Source organism: Saccoglossus kowalevskii, chromosome 18, assembly GCF_978046115.1.
Source record: "Saccoglossus kowalevskii chromosome 18, keSacKowa6.1, whole genome shotgun sequence".
NCBI lineage: Eukaryota > Metazoa > Hemichordata > Enteropneusta > Harrimaniidae > Saccoglossus > Saccoglossus kowalevskii.
This window is the reverse complement of record NC_140658.1, coordinates 8,772,292-8,799,979: the sequence shown is the minus strand read 5'-3', so window position 1 is coordinate 8,799,979 and position 27,688 is coordinate 8,772,292. Positions and strand designations below refer to the sequence as shown.

Here is a 27,688-nt window from a genome sequence, read left to right as displayed (position 1 = left end):
AATTTAGAGTTAGCTAAAAGAGAAATATTTTTTCACATAATTGTGAATTTCTTCCTTGATGTATTTCTAATTAACGAAAGTAAGTCACGACTCATAATAATCGTTACAATTACACAAATCAAAACATTGTTAACAAACGTATCATTATTATTCATCTTTGTGAAACATTTTACAAAACCTCCATTTGAATCTTTTGAACAGCAATGTCAACTAAATAAATTTAAAAAAAAAATTTGATCGTGCCCATTGATAAATTATGTCCATTTGTTCCAAAAATCAGAATACTATGTTACGTCATGAGCTTACAAAAATCAGATGATCACAAAAAGATTACTGCTATATTGCATTAAAACTCATGAGAATTTTTTTTTTATGCGAAGGTTGTTGGTTGAATAAGTTATCAAGTAATCCCATCATACGGCTGCTTCTTGAAATAATTTATAATTAGCGATTTTATACCCAGAATTCATCTCACCTTCTGTAAATTATATCAGCTTGGTAATATTGTCCGTCCTTCAAAGCTTGGGTGTCGTTGAACATCTCACGAATCGCTGTCTCACACATCTACGTAAAAAAAAATAAAAAATAAATTGTCTATAAAAATTCCATTCACTGTAGAGTCTGATTGGCACTTTCAGGAAACCAACATTAAATAATTAATTTTTGATTGCAAGAAAACTGTTTTCATGTATTCTGAAGAATTGGCATTCTATGAATATTCATGAATGTTGGTTCATATACATGTATGGTTGTTACACTGTATCACATGATCAATATTAACCAATCACAAGTGGCAAGTCTCAGCAGGATGATAAGAATCATTTATTAGTTTATTTACACTATTCTGATTAATTATTTACATATCACCCTCATTTCATTAAATACTCAAGATTAAAATATAACCTTGTTAACCTTTAAGAACCTGTAAATAATGTGGGTTCATATTTCAAGTTCAGCATTGATCAAAGAAAAAATTAATTAATAATTCATACAAAACCCACAGAAAATGTTGGTTCAGTATAAATGCTCGATTAAAAAAGAAACCTTAATAATCTGCCCAAGGCCTATAAATATCATACCTTGAGTCCAGCATCGATCTGATCAACTCTCTTTTTAGCATCCGCTGGATGCATCTTATCTATCCTAGGTTCATCAGCTTCTATTCTCCTTTCTAGTCCATCTAATGTATCGGTGGTTCTACGGATTTGTCTCTGGACTTTCTCTCCTAATAGGTATAAGTTTTCTAATCTACAAATGACAAATAACACACAAGGTTATTTATGGATCCAAAAAAAATATACTGGGGGGGGGGGGGGGTAATTCAAAATCAAACATGTATACACTAAACAAAATACAACATTTTTTCTATTAGAAGAAAATGTAATCCAACAGTTGCATGCATTGTATACTGGCCTATTAAAATACGACTTATTCGGACCATAGACACACCTTTGTCATTTATATTAGTGTATGTATACTTAATAGAGCAAATACAGTATTTTGAAATAGTGTTATACATGACAGTATAACGTCACACATCCATTTTATCAAAACGTGCTAGCAGCTTTGAACAATTCAATATGACATTACTGAGCGATTGCTCCAGAAAATGCCAGGATGTATGTATGACCCTAAGGAGTCAAGCATGAGGATTATCTCGAAAAATAAAACGATTAAATACATGATGTGAATAGGTGATAATTGTACTTTGCAGTACGATAATTTAAAATATCTACAGCTTACCTATTGATTTCGGATCTCAGCATTTTATCTCTTTCTTGCTGTGCAATCATAAGTCGATCCCACGCTTGCTCTATGTCGTGTATATCCAGGCCCTGTGGTACGTGAAACTGACCAGTTGGTGCAAACAATTTCTAAAGGAAGAGAATTAAAATAAATTAGTAATTTTGAATAAATCTGTTTAATGCACAGTTTCTCATTTGAGAGGGGGAAGGTGGGTAAAGACAAATCATGTGACTATCACATGAATCCTATTGACAAGTCACATGCAGCTCATTATTTCAACTTTACCCAGGATGCATCAGTAGCCATCTTTGGTATGTGTGCAGCAATACTAAAACTTGTGACAAATATAACACTGTACCTCTAGTTCTTTGAACATTCCCAAAACTTTATGTTTCTCGCTCATTTTCGGAGGCACTGTTTCCAGTCTGTACTGGTTGAACTGTTGTAATAGTTGTCTAGTGTCTTGTAAATTGTTTGGAAAGTTCCTGTCTTCCATCAGTGCTGTTGAGTGCGTGACCCACTGCATGAGGCGACCGGCGTAGTCCTGATATTCCTCCCATCTCAGCGCTCTCTCCTGAAATAGAAGTAAATTGACAGTCATTTTTAGTTTCTGACTATTTAACCATACTATAATTCTCAGAAGTTCACTTCCAGTAATGCACATATGGACTGATAACCAACATTAACTTGTCTGGTATCAGTGTAGATTTGACCTTGGACGAAATATTTGCTGAGATCTCGTTGAAAGCGAGTGAACCACATGACTTGTTTTTCTCCCTCAAATAGTGCTCTATTCTTCCCCACAATCACGTCCACCTCATTCACATAGAGCTGGGTGTAGACCAACGCGGTACACGTTAGTTTTACCCAAGTTTTGATAGTTAGTTTTCAAGACACATCACCAGTCTCACGAAACATTTACAAAACCATCTGTACTAACTTGAAACCTCTTGTGTGAAAAGTGGAACACTGATTCAAGGGGCAAAAACAAGTCATATGATTTTCACACTCCCAATAAGATCTTGGCTGCCATTCATGTAAAGGTCAATAGGGTGTGATTCGGCAGTTTAATAAAGTCGCCATTTTGAATTTGTGAACATTATGAGTTTCCTGATTAATAAAATATTAACTTTTTTAAACTGCCAGGGTCTGTATTAAAGGAAATAAAGATGGTAGGTTTCTGCTTACATTGTCTGCGAGTGATGATTCAATATTAGGAACCTCAGGAAATACATCATACATGGAAGAAACGTACGTCATAATAGACTTGTCATCTGGGTCTACTCGATCTACATCTGTAAAAATAAAATTCAAATGAAATTATTTTTCTGTCTTATTTTTGCATTCTCTAAGAAATGACAACAGCTTGGTGTTGTGCGTTATTCTGCACTTCCTGAAATTCTAAGCCCGTTTCTTGCCATTTTTTCATTAATGTATCAATGCACAAAGTCATCTGTTGATCTCTGATTATTTTAATTAATCCATTGATATAAATATCAACTTGCCAATGTATGGTTGATCCAATATTATTCTCTAAATTGAAAAATTATCAATAAATGTATCTTATAAATCAGGCTGAAAAAATTGATGCTGCAATTGTAACAATCTGTTTATTGTCACATTAGAATAATTTAGGAAAACTGTAAAATTGTTAATATTCAGATGTTCTTAATTTCATTATTAAAAGTGTTCATTATTAAAAATTAAGTTTTTTATATTAAATTTATGAATATATTTAGTTTTGTGATGTTTTGTTGAACATTTTGAATAGGTCTTAAAAGGAGGCAGAATTGTGAACCACAGCATGTTATTGCTTTCACAGAAACGTGAGAGATATCACGCATTAAGAAATCACTGGTAACTTCACTTCTTGCTACTCAATTCTACTTTGCCTCGGTAGACATTCCTAGATATACAACATTCTTCATTCAAGTGTTATCTAAAGTTTTATAAAACACTTACAAAACTGTCTGCGTTTATATGTACTGATTCAAAACCTTTCTCATGAAGTCAGTCATTGCAGAGTCAACAATTTTCAGCAAGTTAAGGAGTTTTCACAAGATGGAAGAACAAAATGTCTGATTTTTCAAAATTTTTCCAAAATTATCTCTAATTTAATGTGCAATTTTTGACAAAGGGAAAATATTCATAGATTTGTCAAACAAATATTTGTGGGAAAAGGCAATAATAAACTGATTCCCATGCAGAATGACAGTTAAAGTTAAAATGCAATGTAGTTATGCATTAGGATTTAAGAGTAACCAAGCCAAAAACAATCAAACTCAAAGTTATAGGAAAGATAAAACAAACAATCATACCTTCTGGATCTAGTAGCCTAGTTACACCAAAGTGATTTTCCGCTACGCTAAAAGCATTCTCTAAATTTGCTTTGTGGTCATCTCTACTAAGTGATTTGAAATCAATTAATTCAGGCCTGTAAGAAAAGAGAAAATTTATTATTATTAAGTCTCTCTGTCTTCTTAAAGCACATATTCAAATCTCACATTGCATACATCACATGTGAGCCATAACAAACATGAAGCAGGCAATGACTGAGACAGTCTTGCTACAAATAATGTCACTGAGCATTAGGTCATGTGATTAATTATTTATAAAGACGTTTGATTCAAACACAAACAAATAAAAATTAAAACAAAAATTAAAACAGCGATAGGCATGTTTATAACTTTTGTGGTGTTGAAATAATTTATCAGGGATTTCGTTCAGGCAATAAACTATTTGGGGGTTCACAACAAATCATCAAAAATTACCAATCATCAAATCGCCAAAATAATGGAGTTGTGGGTTTAAAATGTCTTAGTCGTCAACACACCCTGTCCTCCATTTCACACGCTGTAATGCATTCTATGTTCACATCAATTCTTTTTTATGGTAGAATGCTACTCATCAGTTTGTGCAAATTTTTTAGCACATAAAGCAGTGATAATATTTCATGGCAAAATCTGTCTACAGTTCACTGTCTACATTTTCACTTTAATATATTAGTCAACAGTTTGTAAACTTTTTTGGTGCACTGTCACTGTCAGAAGTGGTAAAATAATGTGCCATTTTAGCAGCGAATTCCATAGACCACATTGAAAACATATTTCCTCGTTAAAAACCCACTAATACTTCTCGGCATCGAAAGATACTTTGTAAGACAATTTATCCCTTTATTAATAGATCTTGTAAACGTAAACTCTATTGAAAAGGTACATAAATGTCTTGAATGCACTGTACCATAGTAATGATAAGTCATTTTATATCTCAGTTTGATATGGTTTGTAAAAGGGATTTACTCTCCGTACATAATGTTGCACTAGACAGTGCCACACAGGAAGTTATTACCTCATCCCAGTCATCTAAATCCCCATATAGTAAGTGAAACGTGCCGAAAACAAACTTTGTGAAACTCAAAACCTTTTTAGACTGAATGCTTTATCTCGTTTCAGGTTTCGCTGCGTTTATTTTGGTGGTGTTGATGACAATACAGGTATTAGCATTTAACGTATTTAGTGCCAAAGTCAACTTCTGGCCCCATCTACAAAATACTAGTAGTTTATTTATAGTCTGCTTTTTTCCCTGCACAAATTGTTGTAAAAATTTGAAATTTTCTGATCAAAACTTGGAAATAATGGTACATTTTGATGTTAGCTCCAAATTAAAGATTGATTCAGTGAAAATTTCAGGAAAATGTGAACAAACTTACCCCAATTTGAGCGGGAAAAATTTGGCACTTGAATGGTTAAGGGCTATCTTACAACCAAAATAGTCACAATATTGGATTAAATAATGTGCATAAGTATGTCATCTTCTATAATATTTGTTCCAAGATTGACAGAAATGAGCAAACATGGTCAATGCAGAAATGGCTTTGAATGTAAGCAGAGACAGTAACCGAATTTCATCCAAGTTTTCATACTTCAGCCAAGATAAACACATTGCATGTTCTACAAAGCATTGTTTTCATGCTCTTGATGAAAGACGCATATATTTACCTATTTCTATGTAAAATTGCATTGAATGCTAAGCCATCTCTCCAGCTACGACTGAAATCTTTAATATTTACACCAGGGTAGCCATCTGTAGTCCTCCGACTCCATAGCAACAAGGCTTCTTTAACATTCCTGTCATCTGGCTGACCAGTTACAATGATGTCGGATATCTGTAAATAAACAAATAAACAAAACTGTAAACAACATTTTTCATTTTATATTAATATTGAATAAATATATAGTAAATTCAGCCATATAAGAAAAAATGGAGGGGGGTAGGGCAAAATGGCAAAATGGGGGGGGGGGGTCTAAATAAAAACATTGTACACACCAATAAATGCCACAAACATCAAATTTGTTGTTGCCATGACACTCACACTGATGTACCGGAGGGGGAGGGAGTATTACTTGTTTTTTGAACAGAACTGTCAAAATATCATAATGTCCATCATTTTTATAGTTTGCTTTTCAGCATAAAACTAAATTTATGTCATTTTTCGAAAGTTACAGATTCAGTATTTATATTTGGTATTCATTGTCCAAGGCCTAATAACGCAGACTGATGTCGTTCAGAGTTGATGAACTATATTCAAATTTGAATGATGATGTCATTAAAAATTGCTTTCAGATGCCCAACTGAGAAATGTATGATAACAAAAATAAGAAAGTACAGTACAGATATATATCATTTCAAAATGTCAAAGTTGAATGAACTACATGAAATCTTATCGTCGTTTAATTAATCTCAATTCATCATCCCAAAATGGTAAAACCATTCTATCTGCATCACGAAAAATATTTCATACATTAAGTCATTCACGTGGACGAACATTTGCGAAGTCACTGCGTCAAAATTCTTTAAGTTTCTCACTGCTGTTCCTAATAAAATCACTGTTTTATGTTTCTAAACCCAGATATAAACAGATTTCTATTATAATTATGACAATAAAATATAAAGATTATATTCTTCTAAAAACTATTGCTCATGTGAATATCAATCCAGGTGTTAATATATACTGGTAATCATAAAGAATTTGTTTGGACTTTTAACATTGTATCTTTAATGTTATTTTTTTTTTTTCATGATTGGCTTAAACTGTATTCATGTTTTCGGTATTAAAGTTATGGGTACTATTTGTTTGGACTTTGACATTGTATCTTTAATGTTATTTTTTTTTTTTCATGATTGGCTTGAACTGTATTCATGTTTTCGGTATTAAAGTTATGGGTACTACTGTGGAATAATTTATTTTCGCTGGAATTAATTTTCGCTGAAAAGGCTTTTTGGGCGTTTTGTATGGAATTTATTTTCACTGATTTTTGATGAGTTTAATGTGAAATATAGGGAAAAAAAGTATATTCGCTAGATTTTATTTTCACGGAATCATCCCTATAGCGAAAATAGCAAAAATAAATTCCAAGCGAAAATAAAGTATTCTACAGTATATTCGTTTCCATAGTAGATTACAGGTGTTTCCATGGTAATATTTTATTTGCATCAGATGCAATATACAACAAATGTGACTTTCGGATTATATGTGCTTGTATTGGAGATGCATTTCTAATAGAGTAAAACATGGTCCACTGAGTCCTGTTAAATCATACATGTTTAAAATGTACTGTGAAATACTTTATTTTAGCTGGAATTAATTTTCGCTGAAAAGACTTTTCATTTATATTTCACTGATTTCTGACAAGTTGAATGTAAAATGTAGGAAAAAAGGAATATTCGCGAGATTTAATTTTCACTGAATCATTCCTTCAGCAAAAATAGCGAAAATTAAATTCCAAGCATAAATAAAGTACTTAACATGCAATTCCTATGTTTGTAGGTCTTACTGAATACTGATCTACTTAATAATTAAAACACCATATAGTGCATAATGCATACATACTGTTATTTAATTTAAATTTACATATATACTTTCTGGTTTTTCTAAAACACAAGTGAGCACTGATTTTATTGTATTTCGATGTCTACTTTGGAAAGAACAAACTATATTCATACTCGTTTCCATGTCATAATGCTAGGTAATATAAAACAGTACCCCAGGGCTCTATAACAAAATTTACTACTGGATTATCATATCATGATAATGACCCATGATATTATTATGAAATCATGATTTCCGTCAGCCATCGAAAAAAAACAGGATTTTCCATGGATAAATTTTTTTTTTTTTTTTGCGTCTTTTCCCTTTATCACTATCCCAAGGATATAAGCATGTTCCCAATGATCGACTCACAAACTACATTACACAATTGGATTATATTAAAATTGGAGTGGTTAAGGGTCAAAGCATTGATGTATTGGAGAAATATGCCCGGTATAACATTCAGTGGAGAAAGCACTACACCCAAGCATGCATAATATCAAGGTCAGAGTCATTATCATAATGGTGGTAGACATTAAACAGGAATTTTCAAAAGGAGCATTAATTTCATTTTGAAAATAAGCAATACTATTGGACAGGAAAAATCTTACTGGTTTATACTACATGTACATTTTTATATCTATATACATATGAGAAATTCCGAATACATCGATATTTTTAATTTTCAAAATAGTTTCATAACTCTCAAGAATTATTGATAAAAAATCTGTAAAAAAAAATATTTTCCTGAGCAGGTTTAACATTTATATGTAATGGCTGGTGAGATTTCTAAAATCATTGATATTATGGAATACCGGTAAAATGTTTAAATGTTGTGGGAAATAAATGTTTGTAAATTTTGGATCAAGCGAGTCATATTGGCTTTCACTGGGGTCCTAGTGAGTCACAGAGACTTTCACTGGGGTTCTTGAAGGGTAACGAAAATTTTCACAGGGGTCCTAGGGAGTCTTTGGGACTTTAACTGGGGTCCTAGGGAGTCATGGGGACTTTCACTGGGGTTCTTGAAGGGTCACGAAAATTTTCACAGGGGTCCTAGGGAGTCTTTGGGACTTTCTTAAAATGTCATAGTCAGAAATGCTCTCAAATTATTATGAAATCAGGAAAATTGATTATATAATAATAAATGTGTTTTTTTTAGTTCTACATCCCTGTAATGTATTCTTGTAGCAATACACTTTGAAAATAAAAGTGTTTAGGGTAAATTCTAATGAACTATCTTATCTTCCACAGCATATTATTTACAATATTTTATTGCAATCAGTGTAGCACACACTATTGAATTCCAGGATACAGGAGATTAACTGTGTGTATGTTTAAATATTTCCCTAACACATATGTAGATTATGAGTTTACAGAAATATCAAGTGTCTGCCAAGGCTTTGAGAAAAATAATAGAAACATAAAATTTATTGTATTGCTGAACAGAATACATGTATATAATGAATAAATATCACTTCAGGGTTGAAATCTACCCATTGATGTTTGCTGGTTTGTCCCTAAATGAATCATACAGGACAACGAGAGTTACCCCATAATTATTATTGATTGGTCCCTTACATGTACAAGAACCAGTACATGCATCTACTTAGACATGCATAAGATAAGCCATTCCAAACATTAAGTAATATTATAGTATCTGAAGAAATAAATTCACTTCTGTTTTTAGTTTATCCCTAACATTACAGATAACTATAAAACTGCCTTTTCACAAAATTTAAATTTCCGTGGGTCAGGAAAAAGTGTGACTGTTAAGAAGTAAATGCTTTGTAAATGCCAAGTTCTTTTACCTTTTTGAAACTTTTAATCACGCAAAAGCCCTCAAATTAATAATTTTAAGTTCATACAAATGTAGTACTAAAAATGCTATGCTTTACCATTGTAGTCATTCCCACAGGAAGTGAAAAACCACCCAAAACTCCTCCTCTCACCCTCAGGGCTACTTATCAATCCTTGTCCTAATTAAAACACTAGGGTGGTACCCTCCCCCAGCTAATTATCAGCATAAACCCAGACAGGTGGAAAGATTTCTTTGATGAATCAGTTTAAAAAGAACAATTTCCTTTTTAACTGAAATATAGGAACTTTGATTGTGAAAGGAGTATTGCCGTGCTTGTATTATAACTGAAGTTAAAATAAGACATTTCCTGAAATAATGATAATGATCTGAAAGAAAAAGCTTCAATACATGACATATGACAGGCAGATAGATGAAACAATTAAATATCACACAAACTTAAAATTTTAAGATTATATAGTATTTATAAAATTTAATAAAGAAATTTTGAAATACTGGTGAATCAGTTTTTATCAAATTGAAAAACTTCATCTCATTCATTCAAACTTCCAATGCTCAATTTTTCTCACTCAAAGTTCTGACTTAATTTTTTCCTGATTTTTTTGAATTTTCACTGATTTTAATAATAATTTTTGATGAAAACAGATGAAATTCACAACTTCTTCAGACAGTTAAACTATTGAAATTATTGTTATTTCATACGACAGAAACTGATTCATACATAGCAACAAAAAGCGAATTTTATTACTATAAATTTATGGAAATCATTTTTGCTAAAGAATTCTACTGAATAACCTACAAAGCATTGACCTGACTGACTGGCCAACGCACTGAGATGACAAACTGAAAACAGCACTAATCATCACCAAAATCGCAAAAAAAATCGCACAGAACACATACACAGTATGACCTCAATATTTGACCCCTAACACATTACGAGCATCACCTTAAATTCAGTTTTTACACCATGTAATATTAATAAGTCTAGATATAACAGGAATGCGGAAATACTTCAAAATACAGGAAATAAACTTTGCAGTTTCCGACAAGACAGTGCAATCATAAGTTGCCTGACCATTATAATGAAATACTGATCTTACAGTAATAATAACACGATTAGAATACATATAACGATGGCAACTTTCAAGATTTATTCAGTACCATTCACCATAATCGTACTTTAATGACCAATTTTTTTTTTAGGATTTTAATTTCTGGTTTACCGGTACATGATAAGCATATAAAACTGTTTTGGTCAATATTTTTACTACTGTTCATATGCATTTTTGTTTTTATTTATTGTTTATGAATTTTTTCTACCATTTTTAACCTACTGAACAATTTTCATAATATTTCCCGCCAGAATTTCTATATCATATTTTAATGCTTTTTTCTGTCATTTCATTGTTTTTTTTTCAGACTAGACAGAAACAATCTTCCATAACTTACAGGTCAGGATCAAAAGTTTTTGAAGAAAGAACAAAATTTGCAGTGACATTTGCAGTGACAAAATTCAACTCACGTTCAAAGAGTTGAGGAGCATTGTTGTTGTGAAGCTTTTAGAATTTTGAAGCATATTATTATTATTATTATTCATAAATGAACCAATTGTTCAATCAGAAAATTATATTTTGTTTTAAATATACCTATATTAAGTTTTCTCTGCAGGATTATTTTGAAGGAAGTTTGTAACAAATGTAGCGATGACGACAATACAAGTACAACAACTGATTCAAATTGTGTGAAAACAAATCAATAATTTCACAAACCCCAATGTATGAAACCATCACCCACATTACACAGTGCAAAAACCCACTAAATTCACACTTTGTGAAATTTTAAGTAAGAAAAATTATTGTAAAGCACAATAATTTTAAATTTCAGACTGAATAAATTTTCCCATTCTATTTGTTTTCATGTCAGACAGTTCAGGACATACTACCATGGCAACCCTGACCTATTGCATTAAAGAGGTTGTAATGGAAACTTTTAGTTCAAAAGGTCATATCACGACCACCATTGATTCAAGCACAGACAACACATACAGTATTTCTCTGATTTAATTCTGGAAGCTAACAATCCCCCAGCGAGGTCATTAACATTAGAGGGTTATATATTAAATATTCTGACTCAGGAAAAATTTTTTCGGCTCAGAAATGAACCACTATTATGACTGATTTACTTGCATTGTGACACAATACAAAAGTATGTTAATTAGGCAATTGTTTTATGATTAAACTCAGTTAATTAGTCAACCCTATCAATGAAAAGAATAATATTCATTCTCTCTCACTTTTCACAGAGGTGCGAAGTGACTTTTTACTCATTGCCGATTCAAAAGACTTAAAATCTTGCTTAAAATCAGAAGTTCTAAGTAACCAGAATGAAGATTAAATTACTTTCCTTGAAAAAGTTGCATTTATTTTTTTTCAACTTTTCAACTCATACATTTGTAACTTCTTCCACACTTCATTTTAGTTCTTCTGTTTTAAACAGATTCAGTCGTCAATGGCACTTGTGATTTATTAAACATACACTTCGTTTGAAACAAAATCAGTATTTGATAAATAAATCTTGCAACGACAATTTGACAAGAAAATACGACGAGATGGCAACATAATACAGATGTAAATTTATCATGTCCGCACCTAAACAAAGGCCAAACACAATACATGCACTTATAACAGTTCATATAAATGTAAATACAGACATTGAAAGTCTTTGTTCACGAAAAAACAGTATTTCACGCAAAGCCACTTCATTGAGAAAGTTAATCAATTTTATCGTTATGTCATGCACATCGACTTCAAGCAATTTCAATTTTCAGTGCACTATTTGCTTGATGTTAATGTAGATGTCTGGAATATTAAACAAGCTTACAAATATATTACATAAATTATAGAATATAGCGATTAGTTAGGTTATTACATTGTTGAATATCAGTTTGCAAGAAACCATGAAGGAATTGCATTTACTAAAAGTGCGATCACTTTCTTTTTTTCATAATCTTCGTGTATTTTATTTGAGATGAGAGATGCTCATGCAATTCACTTATCACTGAGGTCAAAGGGCAAGCCACTGAGAAGATAATAATTTTCTTATTCTCAGGATGGTATTAGTTTTATGTAAACACGCAAAATAACATCAGATTTCTGGCATTTTTAATAACCTGATATCAGGTTTTGAGGTACTTTACAAGTTCTAGAGAAATTACCAACAATTTGTTAATAATAAAACAAAACAAATTTAATATATACAATTTTAGAATAAAATTGTGCAATGAAAGAGTTACTTATGTGAAATTGAAACATGTTAAAAAGAATGCTTAAAAGCATTTTTTTGTTGACTTTTGAATTAAATTGCATATGAATGAACATGTCCTTGGATATGGCAGGTTGAGTCACAAACTGAAGCATGTCAGCATTGATGACAATGCATAGGAAGGAACCATGCTTTATATCCGACCAATTTTACATGTCAAATTGAATTTAAAAAACAAACTGGGATATAAAATTAAAATATTGCTGATGTAATCAATCTTAATGAAATTAACACCGAGTTACGGAGGTCGTAGTGACACAGAGAATACATGTGGCTTGCAGTACAACATGCATTAAGATATGAGTGGGAGAGACAATGAAAAAAAGAAAAAAAACATACATCGTCTTCGCTCTCATCTGACAGAATAGGTCTGTTTTGGCCAGAGCGCGAGAGTCTGCTACCACGGCTGGAAGATCTACTAAGAGGGTTTGTGATAGTAGCATTAAAAGCTTCATCTGACGGAGGTCGACGCATGCACCCACACAAGTTTCCACCCATGATGAGAAAATTTGTCTGAGTGTTCGGGAGATGAGAACGAAGAATTGATACACAAGGAGCAGGCCGCGATAATCCATAAATTGTGCCAAGAGACGCATATTACGACGCAACATGATGAAAAACGGAAACAGAATCCAATATTGTGGTATCCATCTTGGATTTTAACTGAACAGCATGTGGATACCACAAATAGCAGTGAGCGTATTTCCTAAGTGCTGGATGTCAACTGAGTACATTATCATAAAATGCACACACTAATGGAACCCCCTTGCAGGGTGCCTCATTTAATAAGATGTACTTATCATATTCACCAGGAAGGTCCCAGGATTGAATGTCATTTTTTAAATAATTAGGAAACTCAAAAGACAGCTGAGATAATGGAGATTAGAATATAAAAACAATAGTAATCAGTCACGGTATCTGCGCATGACATACCACTTTTAACTCATTGATATTCAGTTCTGTTAAACGCCATGAATAATGTAACGACAATGCCACTCGTTCATCGACATGTGCTATTGTATACTTCTCTTTCAACAAATCAAATTGCAACAAAAATTTGCATAACAATTTTAGACAATGAAATGAACTAGACAGAAGTCGTTATTTTTAAAGTTAATTAGTGCATAGTTAATTAGGCTTGTTTTTTGGTACTAATAATTTATTATAATTTTTAATTAAGATACAGTTTATCGGTGTTGATTTAACTTCAGAAAAAAAAAATTTATTGATAAATAGTAAAATTCTGGTTTAAATAAAGAGAGAATAAATAAACATCAAAATTTTATAATTCAAAATAGATTTGGTCTTTTTTTCTTTATTGATCTACACAAAGAAAAACAGAATATTTATTTGTTTTTATTTAATTTTTATATTTTCAAAAACTTTAAATAAAATAAATTGCAAAAAGCAAATATTAAACAAAACTTAATCCAATAGACACACAGTGTTCAAACAATGCACAGACTGTAAACAGAAAAATTCTCAAAGTTTAGTCGCAGTAAAAATGCAAGGTTTTTAATGGACAGACAAAGCAACTTTCACAAAATGTCATCCTCGTAACCACTCACAATATCAAATCCTGAACAGTTCTGGTGGCGAAAACTTGACGATTGACAGTATTAATTACATTGAATTCTTAGGAGACTGAAGTAAAGCCGCCATTTGGATGACAAAATTGATTAGAATTGTTTTAATAAAGTTCTGGCTAAATGTAGTTATTAATTCTTCCTACAACAAATGTCTGGGAAGTCATATATCTGTCAATTACCTATAGCATGGAATTTAAAGATAAGTGGAACAAAGATGTACTCTATCTCTTGTTTATTTATTTAAATTTAATTATTTATTTTATCTATTTGTGGTCATATATTGTGGATTTCCCAGTGTCTGTCAAAGTGCTGTTGTATGGATGGATATAAGAGGTGCACACAAAATCATATTAAGACAATAACATTTTGTTGAGGATTATTATTTTTTTTAACACCACTGCTGTCTGTCAGTTTTATAAGCATGTGGGGACATTAAAATTAGACTTATTACAACCATTATATTTATGGTGCCAGACTTTTCACAATTTCAAGGCATCTGAAAGTTTGCAAAAATCATAATGACTCTGTCCTAAAGAACCCTGGGAAATTTTCTCAGCTATCAAATTTGTTTTCACACAGTCACAAAAATACCTCATGAAATTAGAACAATTACAGTAATTTGTCCTAAGATCTGCCAGTTTAACGTTGAAACATTAATCATTTATTGAGACATGAGGAGCAGACAGCCAATGACTCATGATACACACTGTGACTCATTTTAACGTCCAAATAATTATCTCCTCTGATATATATTTGTTCTCAGCTGAATACATATTCTAATGAAATGTAACACAAGCTCAAAATTACACGTCTACTTCCACGATCCTGTTGCTATGTCAACAATTCAGATTTGATTAACTCTTCAGAGAATACATGATTTTTATTTTATGATTTTTCCAGATCCACGAAAATGTTTCTCTTGTGAAATAAAAAAAAATATTCAGTTGAATATGCATTAGCCTGATGTCTCGAAGAGGGTAATAGTAAAATTACATAATTCTAGCAAATAATACATGACCCATGGTTTAACATTATTATATTCTGAGTTGGTGATTTAATAATGAAAACAAACTGTATAATTTATTAATGCATAATAAAGTCAGTCAAGAAACCTGATGATACAAATATATCCCCCTCCACTTAAACTGTGACACTGACCTCGTTAGGTAGTAATTAGGTCAGAACAACTGAGGAGGAATGCAAGGCAACATTACGGCTAAACCAAAATCGTTTAAACCTTACTGGGATGGACAGTCTCAGGTCATTAAATGAGACAGTTCCGGCACAGATGGAAGAGTCGTTCCTACTGACCCACTGACCAAGCTAAGCCACAAGTATTGTAAGTAGATGATTGTCATTTAAGGTCAAGTCAGTCCAAGTGATAAAATATCAGCATAGCTGAATTCTACGCTAAGGGGATAAACTCCTAATGTGTGTCTAAGCCCAGTTTTTACACAGGTTAACATTCTCTAAGCAGAGTTTTCCATAATCTACTGATATTGAAGGCATGTCAGTTTTCAAATTATTTTATTCTCACACTCATTTGCTTGATTTGGTCATTTGGACTAACGATTACTGGCTTGTTGTTTAAACAGCAAAAACAATAGTAAATCCCATAATTCCAAGGTGAAGTCCTAGGGATTTAGGAGACCTCATTTAACCTCTGCAGGGTGTACAAGTCACAATAATTTAGGGTATGTTAAACACGCCCTGTTGACAATAGAACACCAATAAACCTAAACTGGTTATTTACATGCATCAGTTAATACACCAAATCTCTTTTCTTGCACTGAAGTCTAATGTGCATAAAAACTTAATGTCCCGGAACTAAGCAACTATAGTATCAACTTTATATTACCGACATAGGTTGCCTTGACAACCAGTAATGCCAAAATAAACCAATTTTTAGTTTTTTAACAAAGCAGATTCAAAATTGTTTGTCTAGTGCTATAACCTTATTTTACATTCCTAAAAGCCCAAGTCATTTCACAGATTGAAAAAATAAGGGGGAAAATAAACTTTTAGAATACAACCCAAAAAAAACAACAAAAGACAAGTCAAGTGTATAAACAACACAGCTGCAACATATGAACAATTTAATAGTTAAATTCCTTCAAATTAAGATTTTTAATTTTTTTTCTGCAGTTTTTCATAAAATTTTCACTGATGAATAAGTTTCAACCAAATTTCAAAAAAAGCCATCGTGACTTACAATCTTGAGAAATGTTCACTGCTAACAAAATTTGTGATTTCCTGACTCAAAAAAATTACAGCAATTTGTATCTCACACAAAATTAACACTATAGAATCATCCTGAATCACAATTATCATAATCATAATCATAGGTTGATTCTCCGACATTCTGACAAATCCCTGAATCATCTCCTCACCCTCAATGCCACCACCCTTTTTTCTGGATCCCCACTCTATATGTCACATTTCATGACACCTAGTGAAGGACGGGAAAGCCTGGCTAGCTGTGGGGTGCCATCTAAATTTTAACAATCCTTCTGACATCACTATTGCCATGGAAACTAACACTGTTGTATCAGTCCAGCAATAAGACATTAATCAAATCTAGGAGTTCAATTTTACAAACACAGTCCTAGTTTATTGGGACACCGTCCTAAGAACTGTACACATTCACCTGGCGCAGAAGCCACAGAGTAAAGTATGGAGCACAGGCCTTGAACAGTAGGTGAGATAAAACCTTTTTATCCCTATCTCTACACACAGAAAATGATAGGAAGGAAATGTGTTACTCATACGTAGTATTATCGGTATTTTATAATCCTAGTACATTTCCAGATATTTGATACGCGATGCCCTTTCTTATAACAGTCCAAGGGATATTGAGGAATGCTTTACAGCTGAAAAACTATGCAAAAAAGTTATTTTGGGTCCGTGGATATAAAGATTAAGTGGCAAGTAAACATGATCACACTTAAAAGCACTATAAACAAGAGTAAAGGGACATGAGTGAGTGGGGTTAGACCTCGTCTATTGGTGCTCCAGTACAAAGTAGGACGTAGCTACACTGTCGGAAATTAAATTTAATAATCATACGATGCAATCAAGCATCTTTTAGCAGTAAATATGTCAGATTTAAAGATCAATACTTGAACTATGTTATCAAAATCCATGTAAGTATCGTGCACTGCTACTTGCCATAGCTTGAAAAGTTCAACACTAATCACAATAATATCAATTTTTTTGTGTGAAATGCTTACCATTTGGTTCAATTCTTGGGTCAGCATGGGTCGGTAATGGGGGTGAGCCATTTTGTCTCAGTGACATAACCACAGAAATATATCCACGTGTTTCACAGCTTGAAAATTAAAGTCAAGAGGAGCCACACGCCGGTCGCCCGGCTGATGATCCCACCTTCCACTTTTTCAGCACAAAGTCAGTACAATGGTCAAGTTATCTTAAGTTTTCACTCTTTGATCAGAGGCCTCCCTGGGTGATTTACGTTGCTCTACAAATGAACGGTTGTCAACTTTGGACACAGAATCCGCATTGAGGCATAACTGACCCACCAAATCATGCCTCCTGGTCAATTCGTACCCGACATCACCTCAAAGTTAAACTGACCGTGCAGGGTCTTGATTTACAGATTTTAGGGTAATTCATCTCCTCCCCTTTTGGACCTTCCTTAGTTTAGTTTTAGTCAGTGACCCTGTGAGTATTCTAGTAGTATCACGTTTCTAAATAACCTGTCTCCAGTGTTCGGAACATGTGGTCAAACCAGTGTTTTTACATGGATATAATTGACACGAGTTTCTTAGGCACATATACCACCAAGCTTTTAAACTTACCCAGTAAGCTGGTTATAAGATTCAAAGCTATCAGCCAAGAAGTATATAAAAATAATTTTTTTAAATTAGCAGGGTGCTTGTCGAACAATCTCTTATTTAGTATATAAGTTGTAGAACTACATTGTATTATACCTGTCAGTATATGAATATTACAAAACTTATAAATATATACCACATTAGTAGACAAGCCTTGAACTAAACTTGGTTTGCACAATGCTAGACATTTACAGAACTTTACCAAGTGTCAATAATGAAATGATGGAAACAGAAGAAAAAAAGAGATTGCCATCCCTCCAAATAATTGGATTTAAAAGATTCCATGTGAATTTGAAAAAAAAACTTGGAATTTGTAAAACTCTCGCTTTATGTAACTTAATCAGTTCCGGTAAAATGAACAAAAACACTTCTCAAATTTTAATTTTATTTTTTCATTTACCCAAAATGCCCAACTTTGTATTACTAACATAATTGGGGTATTTTAAATGGTCCAAAAAAAACTTATGTTGATATTTTGTTTGAAATTAAAATTTATGAATTTGAATTTCTTTATTATGATTTTCCAGTGCACAAGTATCTATTTTATTTTACATTCTTTTTCTTAAGTTTCGTTAGAATTCAAAGCTCCATATGGCTCCTATTTTTAAACAAGCCTACAAAAACATTGTCGTCATGCAATTTGAAAAGCTTGTAGTTCAGTTCAGTTCAGACAAACAAGCTAACTGATTTTGACTTTATCGGTATTTCACTTTAATCTGGGTGCCATTAATTATGTTGGGGTAACTGAACACATGTTAGACCAATTAGCGTACATTGTGAGTTTAATGTTGTCTAGGCAACAATGGATTTACCATATTCACTGTAATTGTCAAATACTTGATTTTTTTTCTATTTAATAAAAGAAATGCCTAACTTTCTCAACTTTCACATTTTTTATTGTCTATTTCAATTTAGGTGTTTTAGGGGTAAAAAAAAGTGTGGGTGAGATTTGTGTTGTTGAGTACTTGATGAATGGAAGACTGAGAATTTTTTGGTAAATAATTTAAACAAAAAATTTATGGATCCCAATTTTGGTCTGAAAAGTTGAACTGAAGTTGGGAAGTTGCTTTGCAAAATATCAGATAAAAATAGTATACACTAGTATACTACTGTAAAGTACTTGATTTTCACATTTTCAACTTTCGTTGAAGGGATGAATCAGTGCAAATAAAACCCAGTGAAAATACCCCTTTTCTTATGTTTGAAATTTAACTCAAAATGAACTTCATACAAAACAGCCAAAATGGCTTTTCAGCAAAAATTTATTCCAGCTAAAATAAAGTATTTCACAGTATTTGGTAGAATGAAAATTTTTGATATACTGTAGAATACTTTATTTTAGCTGGAATTAATTTTCTCTGAAAAGACTTTTTTGGTGTTTTGCGTGAAATTTATTTTCACTGATTTTTGACAAGTTGAATGTAAAGTATAGGGAAAAAGGTATATTAGCTGGATTTTTTTTTCACTGAATCATTCCTTCAGTGAAAATAGCGAAAATTAATTCCAAGTGAAAATAAAGTATTTTACAGTATTGTAAAAATTATACAGGGTTGTATGAAGGGACAACATTTATGGTGTTCCTAAATAGTTCATATCAATTCAAATCATAAAGTTAAAGTACCAGTTGTTTTAATTTATTAGTAATAAAGCTGCATATAGACTATTTACTGCTCCATTATGCTATAATAAAATCTGACTTCATTGGTGATATTCCAGTATTAGCTACACAAGTAACAACAAAACAAAGTTTGTTTTTTCAGGATTTTTCTGAATACTGTAGAATACTTTATTTTCGCTTGGAATTTATTTTGTCTATTTTCGCTGGAGGGATGATTCCATGAAAATATAATTCAGCGAATATATTTTTTTCCCCTTTATTTCACATTAAACTCATCAAAAATCAGTGAAAATAAATTCCATACAAAACGTCCAAAAAGCCTTTTCAGCGAAAATTAATTCCAGCGAAAATAAAGTATTCCACAGTATGATAAAAATAGCATACATTTTTCAAGTTACTTTTTATTATTATTTATTTATAAAGCTTTTTATTTTATTATCATTATATCAGTATAATTATTTGAGTTTTGTTTACAAAATTTTCTTTCTGGATAAAATCTATGCCACGCCTGTCCCATTCATGAAGCATGTATTTGATATTCAAATTTATGCTAATTCAGAAACATCCCAAGGGCGAATCAAAGTTATTTATTACTCTCTTTTGCTACAACAATCTTCACAGGAGCATCACAATTGGTTTGATTTATGGGCATGTATTGTTTCCATTCACAGTCTGCATTTTGGACTACAAATGTGCACATATTTTCACTACTATCTAAGCTAATTTCATACAAAACAGAAACCACCTATTTGCTCTATTTGAAGCACACTTCCAATAAAAGTACACACATATGCTGTAATTCTTTTCATCGATCGAGAATTTGTGATTATTTTTCTATCACATTTATAAGTTCTTTATAGTAATTCATTCAGAAACTTTCCCATTTATAGTATATGAAATTTGTGCCACAAAATCTACTTTTGCCACAAGAGGGCATGCTGTTTAAGAAAGGAAGCAAGTAATGACCCTGTCCATCAGGGTAAGGTGTCAAATAACATTTAGCATTAACCAACTAGATTTGTTCTTTTAATTTGTCTCTTAAACCTGATGTATTGGGCTCACACCACATACGCAATGAGACTAATGCATGATGTTTTTGTTTTTTGACCTATGAATTTGACATTTCAAAAGTGACTGAAAAAACTTTTCTACCACTGAATGATAAATTTGGTATGATTGGTTGGTTATTCAACCCTGAGCGAAATGAGCCAATCACGATGGTTGTTACGAACCGTGTATCAGATACAACATTTTCAGTTGTGAGTATACATTTTTCATTTTCCCCCTCATGGACATCTGACAGCAAACAAAACAAGTGGTGTTGCTTGGCAACTATTTGTTGCCAGGTAACAGTACCTACCTGGAAGTGAAGGATGATGGTCCATATTAATCCAAGAGTCAATTTAGCATTCCCGTCCACAATATCATCATTCCGGATGTTGACAAGTTTGATCTATATTGAAAAAAAAAAGAATTTAAATATAAATCTTTACACAGATTAATTGAGGGAAGTTTTCTTGACATCATAGATGACAAAACAAATCACCTAATTTTTCTGTGGATTAAATATTCAGTGATAGAAAAATCAGATGGTAGAAGGTCAAAATGACCAACTACTTTAGCAGTAAAAACAAAAATATTTATGGACAGACAGTGGCTTTCCAGTTTTGTTGGGACGAACTACATTTGCATTTTTTCTTCTGACTTAAAAACAAAAATACATTGCTGAGTATTATCAACAATAATTCAAAGGGGTACTGGTGACTATTTCAAATTTCAATTACAGCACCAGTTCTTAATGTAACTGAGGTGCAGAATGGATAAATTTAAACGATAAAACTCACCTTCTTGTAACGAAGAAAGTCTAACGCATTCTGCACGTTCTGAAGACGATGAAATCTGAGTCTTCCTCGTTCCCTTGGCTAGAGGATAAAAATATTAATTATTATCATTCTGCATTAAATATATGATCTCCCTTAACTGCCCTTGGTATGAACTTAATATTCTGCAGCAAATGAATGATCAAGATGGTACCATTAATGCTCTCACGATGAGCAGAATCATTTGAAAACTAAATTCCATTTTGTTCTTTGTTCAACCTGGTTGATACATGTACAATGTACATTGTACAAGCCCAGAATTCTACCAATATGAATAAAATACAGGATTTATCAATTTTTTTTTTAAAGGGGCAATGAGACAAGCTTTTTGTCTGCAAAAATAACACATAAATTTTACAAGTTTAATCAATTTGTCAGCAGAGAGTACTGGCCCACACTTTTTTCAGTGGTGTGCATGTTGACTGGAAACAATAATAATATACCTTATTTTCATGAAAAATTTAAATAAAAGATCAATTCTAAAATTAAAATAGTAAAAAAAAAAAACATTTTTTTTTATTAGGGGAAGGGAGGGCTACAAGATATACTGTAGAATACTTTATTTTTGCTGAAAAGACTGTTTGGGTGTTTTGTATGGAACTTATTTTCAATGATTTTTGGTTAGTTGAATGTACAATTAAGAAAACAAGCCATGCATGGCACAGTCCCTGTTAGTTATCAAATTTAAGATATATAATTTTGTTTATAGTAATATAGCTGGAATATAACCATGTCAGGAATATGATTTTTTAACATTAAAATGATTGACATTTGTATCTGATCGTTAAAAAAGTACTTGTCCATATTGAGAGATATAGCTCTGGAACAGCATTCAAAATCATCCATTTTGAATACATGTATATATATATAATATGATGTATAACGAATATATAAAATTTGAATATAATCAGTCAAAGCATTTAGGAGATATGGCTCTAGAAGCCCAATCATTAAAACAAAATGGCCGCCAGTCAACCATTTTGAATCCAATCTGAAAAATAAAATGACGTGCATCAGGAACCTGTAATGTCTAATGTATGTAGCAAGTTTGAACGAAATCCATCCATAAATACCAGAAATGCTTGATATTTGATGATTTTTAGCACAAAAATGACCACCATTTGGCCATTTTGAATAGGATCGTCAAACCAATATATCTGTTTATCTATGACATGATGTATAATGAATATTTATAATTTGAATATAATCAGTCAAAACAAGTCGGAGATATGGGTCTAGAAGCCCATTCATTAAAATAAAATGGCCGCCAGACAGCCATTTTGAATCTGATCTGAAAAATAAATGATGTGCATCAGGAACCTGTAATGTCTAATGTATGTACCGAGTTTGAACAAAATCCATCCATAAATGCTTGATATTTGATGATTTTTTAGCACAAAAATGGCCACCATTTGGCCATTTTGAATAGGATCGTCAAACCAATATATCTGTCTATCTATGACATGATGTATAATGAATATTTAAAATTTGAACATAATCAGTGAAAGCAAGTCAGAGATATGGCACGAGATCCACATTCATTAAAACAAAATGGCCGCCAGTCGGCCATTTTTAATCTTATCTGAAAAACAAAATTATTTGCATCAAGGTCCCATAATGTCTAATGTATATACCAAGTTTGAACAAAATCCATCTGTAAACAGCCGAGAAATGCTTGATTTTGTTGATTTTTAGCACAAAAATCAGATCGTGAAACAAATTGACGTGCATATGTATAATATCATGTATGATATATGTGTGAAGTTTGATTGTGATTGGTCCAGGCATTTCTAAGATACAGATTCAGACGCACGCACAGACGCACACACGCACGCACACACACACGGACACACGGACACACGAAGGTCAAAACTGCGTCCGAACAGGGACTAATAAACTTAAAACTTACAATAATTTCTTGTGATAGTACTTCCAATAATGAAATCAAATTATGTCCATCTCTCATGTCTTCGTAAAGGTCAGTGACCTGTTTACGAGCCTAGAATAAAAAAAAGAACAATACAGTTAAAAACTGATCAGTAATGCACAAAAGACATCACTATGACTACTGAGGTTAGGGTTACACAAAAATGTTAAGGACACCAAGTATCAACCATGAGTTAAAACTTGTAATTATTATTTTGTTGTAAACACCCACGATGTAACCAACATGCATGACAATACCAATGTTAAAACCACAATAGGAACATTAACCTCAAGGATAAATAGTTTTGGGAGGATGGGGGCACTATACTGATGTACGGGTGAAGGGATGAATATTTGGGTTCCTTCATGCTTAAGAACCATTGAAGTCTATTTACTAATGTCCCACTAGTGCAGACTGGATAGTTCTCATGTTTTCTCATCAAGATCAGGTGGTTGGTAAGGTTCAAAAAGCCGATAAAATGTCAATCAACTGCATATTCCATATGCAGTATACTTCAGGCAACTCTGCCTATTTTGTCATTTTTCTGCATTTTTAACAGAAGCTCTGTTTCCAGTAACTTTTATTCCAAGAAATACATTAGAACCATCCAAGCTTAGCAACAATATACTACCATGAGTGCCTCTTGTGTATGTGTGTATATATACATCATGCATGGTGACGTGAGTGTCTGGGTGTAAACAGATGTATTACTAACATTTCCTAGTGATGTGTATTGATTGATATAAAGTGAGATGTGAATTTGTGTGTGCAACTATCAATGTATATTACTAAACCAAAATTCCGGTAAAATATCATTTCACCGAGACATTGTCATGTGCTTATATGTAGGTGCACGTTTGAGAATATCGTTAATTAATGTGTAAGTTAAAACGAATCAATCAATCAAACAATATATATATTCTAACTATGACTGATAAATTCTGCTGATATTTTGGGGTCATTGTGAAATGGAATTACAGACAACAGCTGGTAAAGCTTTGAAAACTCTGAGTGTTCCTAGCGCCTTGGCTGTCAGTGCATTCATGTAAAGGCAATTCCCATGATGCTCGGCAAATTGAGTGGGGAGGGCTAAAATGGATAAGGAAAGATGGCCCTGCAATTTTAAAATCAATTTCCCATGATGCTTTGCAATTTAAATTTTTTAAACGGGTGTGAAGCAGTGGGAATATTGGACATAAAACAAATCTGTGACATGCATTGATAAAACAAAGTAAAATAAACAAATCAAATTAGAGAAGTTTCCATACCACATTGACGTATAAATTAGTGATTTTGTGCAGGTACAACATATCACAGCAAAGTTAGTACAAACAACTAGACAGTAATTTAGTGTTAGCATGGCAATAAACACCAAACATGGCGTGTGAGGATTATCAGAAAAATAGAAGGAGGAGAAAAAAAAAGACTTTTCTACATCATACCCTACCTCGTCATGTTTCCAATGCTGTAATCCAGGATTGGAAAAGTAAGGAGAAAAGCGAACAAGAACGATTGATTATTAAAAACTAGTAAGAATTACAGTAGAGCAGCGATTTTAATACATAACATTATGTGCAACATAAATACAACATAAAATATCATGTGCAACATAAATTGACCCTAAAAGGGGAGTAAATAGTGTGAACAAACAAACATAAAAACATGCATAGTACAACCTGTAAGAGAAGAGTGAAACCTGTCTATAGTGACTGTTCATTTTGCCAAATTAAAATTATTAAATTACGGTACTGAATAAATGGTTTGCTCAATTAATAGACAGGTTTCACGTCTGTTGAGTGTTCACTGACAATATATCTCAACAGATACAAACACAATGTTGCAAGTTGCTTGATTCACAGTTCAACTGTAAACAAATTCTGGATTTTATTGACTATAGGTCTTGCACTACAATTAGAATGTCTATCCACCTACACCCACGACTTTCACTTTCACTTTCTTTCAAAACTATATTTTTTGAGGAATGGCATGCCTGTAAACGTGATTACAGAATAACCAAGCTACAAATGTGTGAGTGACATTTTAGGTTACAGCAGATTCACAAATCTACAGTTTTTTAAAGTTCTTTCTTCGGACTGTACACTGCTTAATTTTTGCTCCTAGGTATTCTCATAATTTGATGACTTTATGACAATTGTAAAGACGATATTTAAATTGTTGTCTTACTCTCCCAAACACTTGAAAGTGACCCCATTCTGTTTGCAACAATTGAACATATTTCTAACCAATAACATCCCAGAACTCAGTGGATACTTTTGAAAAGTTCAATTGCGTAATGAGTGATATCATCTCTAAATTGAAAAACATAAAACACGCATGTCACACAATTTGCAAATAAGCAATGACGCTGTCATAAAACGGTCTGAGACATGACTCACTAATTTGCATTAGAATATCTAGAATTGTAGGTTTCCCTTGTGATTTTGAGATCGTATGGCAATTTGTGTGACTTCTTCAATCTGTATTGCACATCATCACCTTGCATTCCCTAATCATAAAAATCCTTGGAACATACGTCAAACTATACATCTTACATTCTGGCAACAGTACCCAGTTGTTTTCACTTTTCTTAAATTAGATACATTATTCATGTATATGCAGGCTCTACCTGCAAGTTTAAAATAGACTTACAAGTTTACACAGTATCAACTAGTATAAAGTTGAGACTCACATGAAGAGGTATCTCTAACACAAAGAATTGTCAGACAAATCTTAGCTTTAAGAAAATATTTAATATTGATTTCCTATCAGGGCACTATTAAACAGGACCATGATCTTGTCACAGTGCTATAAAATGAACTAGCATTAATTTAAAGAGACAAGTGTACTATAAATCAAGTGTAATTGATTATATACTATGGCAGTGTAAACAGTATTGTAGCCTTAAATCCAGTATTGTTAGAACTTATAAATCATGAAGTCATTTAGTAGTCAACATCAGTAGATCATAAAAAAATAAAAAAAAAATAAAAAATGGACTTTTCAATGTTAATCCTGTGTATCTTGTCTCAAAATTAGTAAGTAAATAGCATCATAGTCGTGTGTAGAATACTTTGTTTTCATGATATCACACACTTTTAGGTCATTTTTTGAAATTTTATTGTTAATTTTTGACTAAATGAACATACATTGTATTTTCCCACTGGCTACAGGTCTTGATAAAAAAATTGGAAAAAAAATATGGAAAAAAGCTGATATTGGAGAATCAATTACAAATCTAACAATTCAGATGGAAAACAACAACACATGGAATTGCAAGATATCAATTTCAGTTTCATATTTTAATATATTCATATTACCAGTGCTCTATTTTTAACAGATGAAACCAAATCGAAATAGCTCAGCACAGGAAGTGGTAGGAATGAAACAAGTAATATGCATGGCTGCATAGCTTCTGAAAAATAATCTCAAGACAGTCAACAGTTTCCAAAAATAATGTGTTTGTTTTTATTTTTGTTATTGACTGGTTTGCACCTAAATAAATGCTTTAGTCTATTATAGAGAGGGGGGTAAGTAGTAAACTGTTAATACTGATAAATCTAATCAATCCAATTGCAGCAAAAGTCAAAAATATTGAGGGTGTCCTTTAAGAGAAAAAACAGAACTGTGGTCAAACCAGTGCCTGATTTCCATGCTAGAATCTACAAGTTGCTTTTTGTTTTTAGTAAATAGCTTTGAAATACATTCCTGCTGAACGGCGATGCACTGTATTGCATGCCAGAGCACAAATCTCCTAACCTTTGTTGACGTTGTTTTGCGAAAAATGAATGAGATAATTAGTATGCAAATATGCTGGTGCCTGAACTGTAAATGAAAACATGGTGGCTTTACTGCTACTAAGTACACATGGTAGGTGAGGTTAAAAACCCAGACTCACAAATCATGAGATGCAACCACGCAAAGTTTAAATTGAAAGAGAGCGACACCTTACCATCCAGGATTTCTTCCAAAGATATGGTAAAATATAGTACATATTCTTTGCCGGATGCCATATGTTGTTGAGAATACCGGCCATGTTAACGTCACGTTAATATCAACAGATATTTATAA

The 27,688-nt window shown here is 32.4% G+C and overlaps 1 protein-coding gene across 1 annotated transcript in view; it reads right to left on the bottom strand.

The window, feature by feature from the left end:
- The window catches only part of LOC102804605 (uncharacterized), a 108,132-nt gene that overhangs the window by 39,402 nt on the left and 41,042 nt on the right, over window positions 1–27,688 (bottom strand). The window contains exons 3-13 of the mRNA XM_085493323.1: window positions 25,068–25,085; window positions 23,603–23,692; window positions 21,658–21,735; window positions 21,174–21,266; window positions 5,745–5,911; window positions 4,065–4,180; window positions 2,935–3,041; window positions 2,105–2,320; window positions 1,744–1,874; window positions 1,080–1,248; window positions 476–564 (exon numbers count right to left, since the gene is read on the bottom strand). Of these exons, the coding sequence (XP_085349449.1) occupies window positions 476–564; window positions 1,080–1,248; window positions 1,744–1,874; window positions 2,105–2,320; window positions 2,935–3,041; window positions 4,065–4,180; window positions 5,745–5,911; window positions 21,174–21,266; window positions 21,658–21,735; window positions 23,603–23,692; window positions 25,068–25,085 (1,274 nt within the window). The remainder of the gene's footprint in view (window positions 1–475; window positions 565–1,079; window positions 1,249–1,743; window positions 1,875–2,104; window positions 2,321–2,934; window positions 3,042–4,064; window positions 4,181–5,744; window positions 5,912–21,173; window positions 21,267–21,657; window positions 21,736–23,602; window positions 23,693–25,067; window positions 25,086–27,688) is intronic.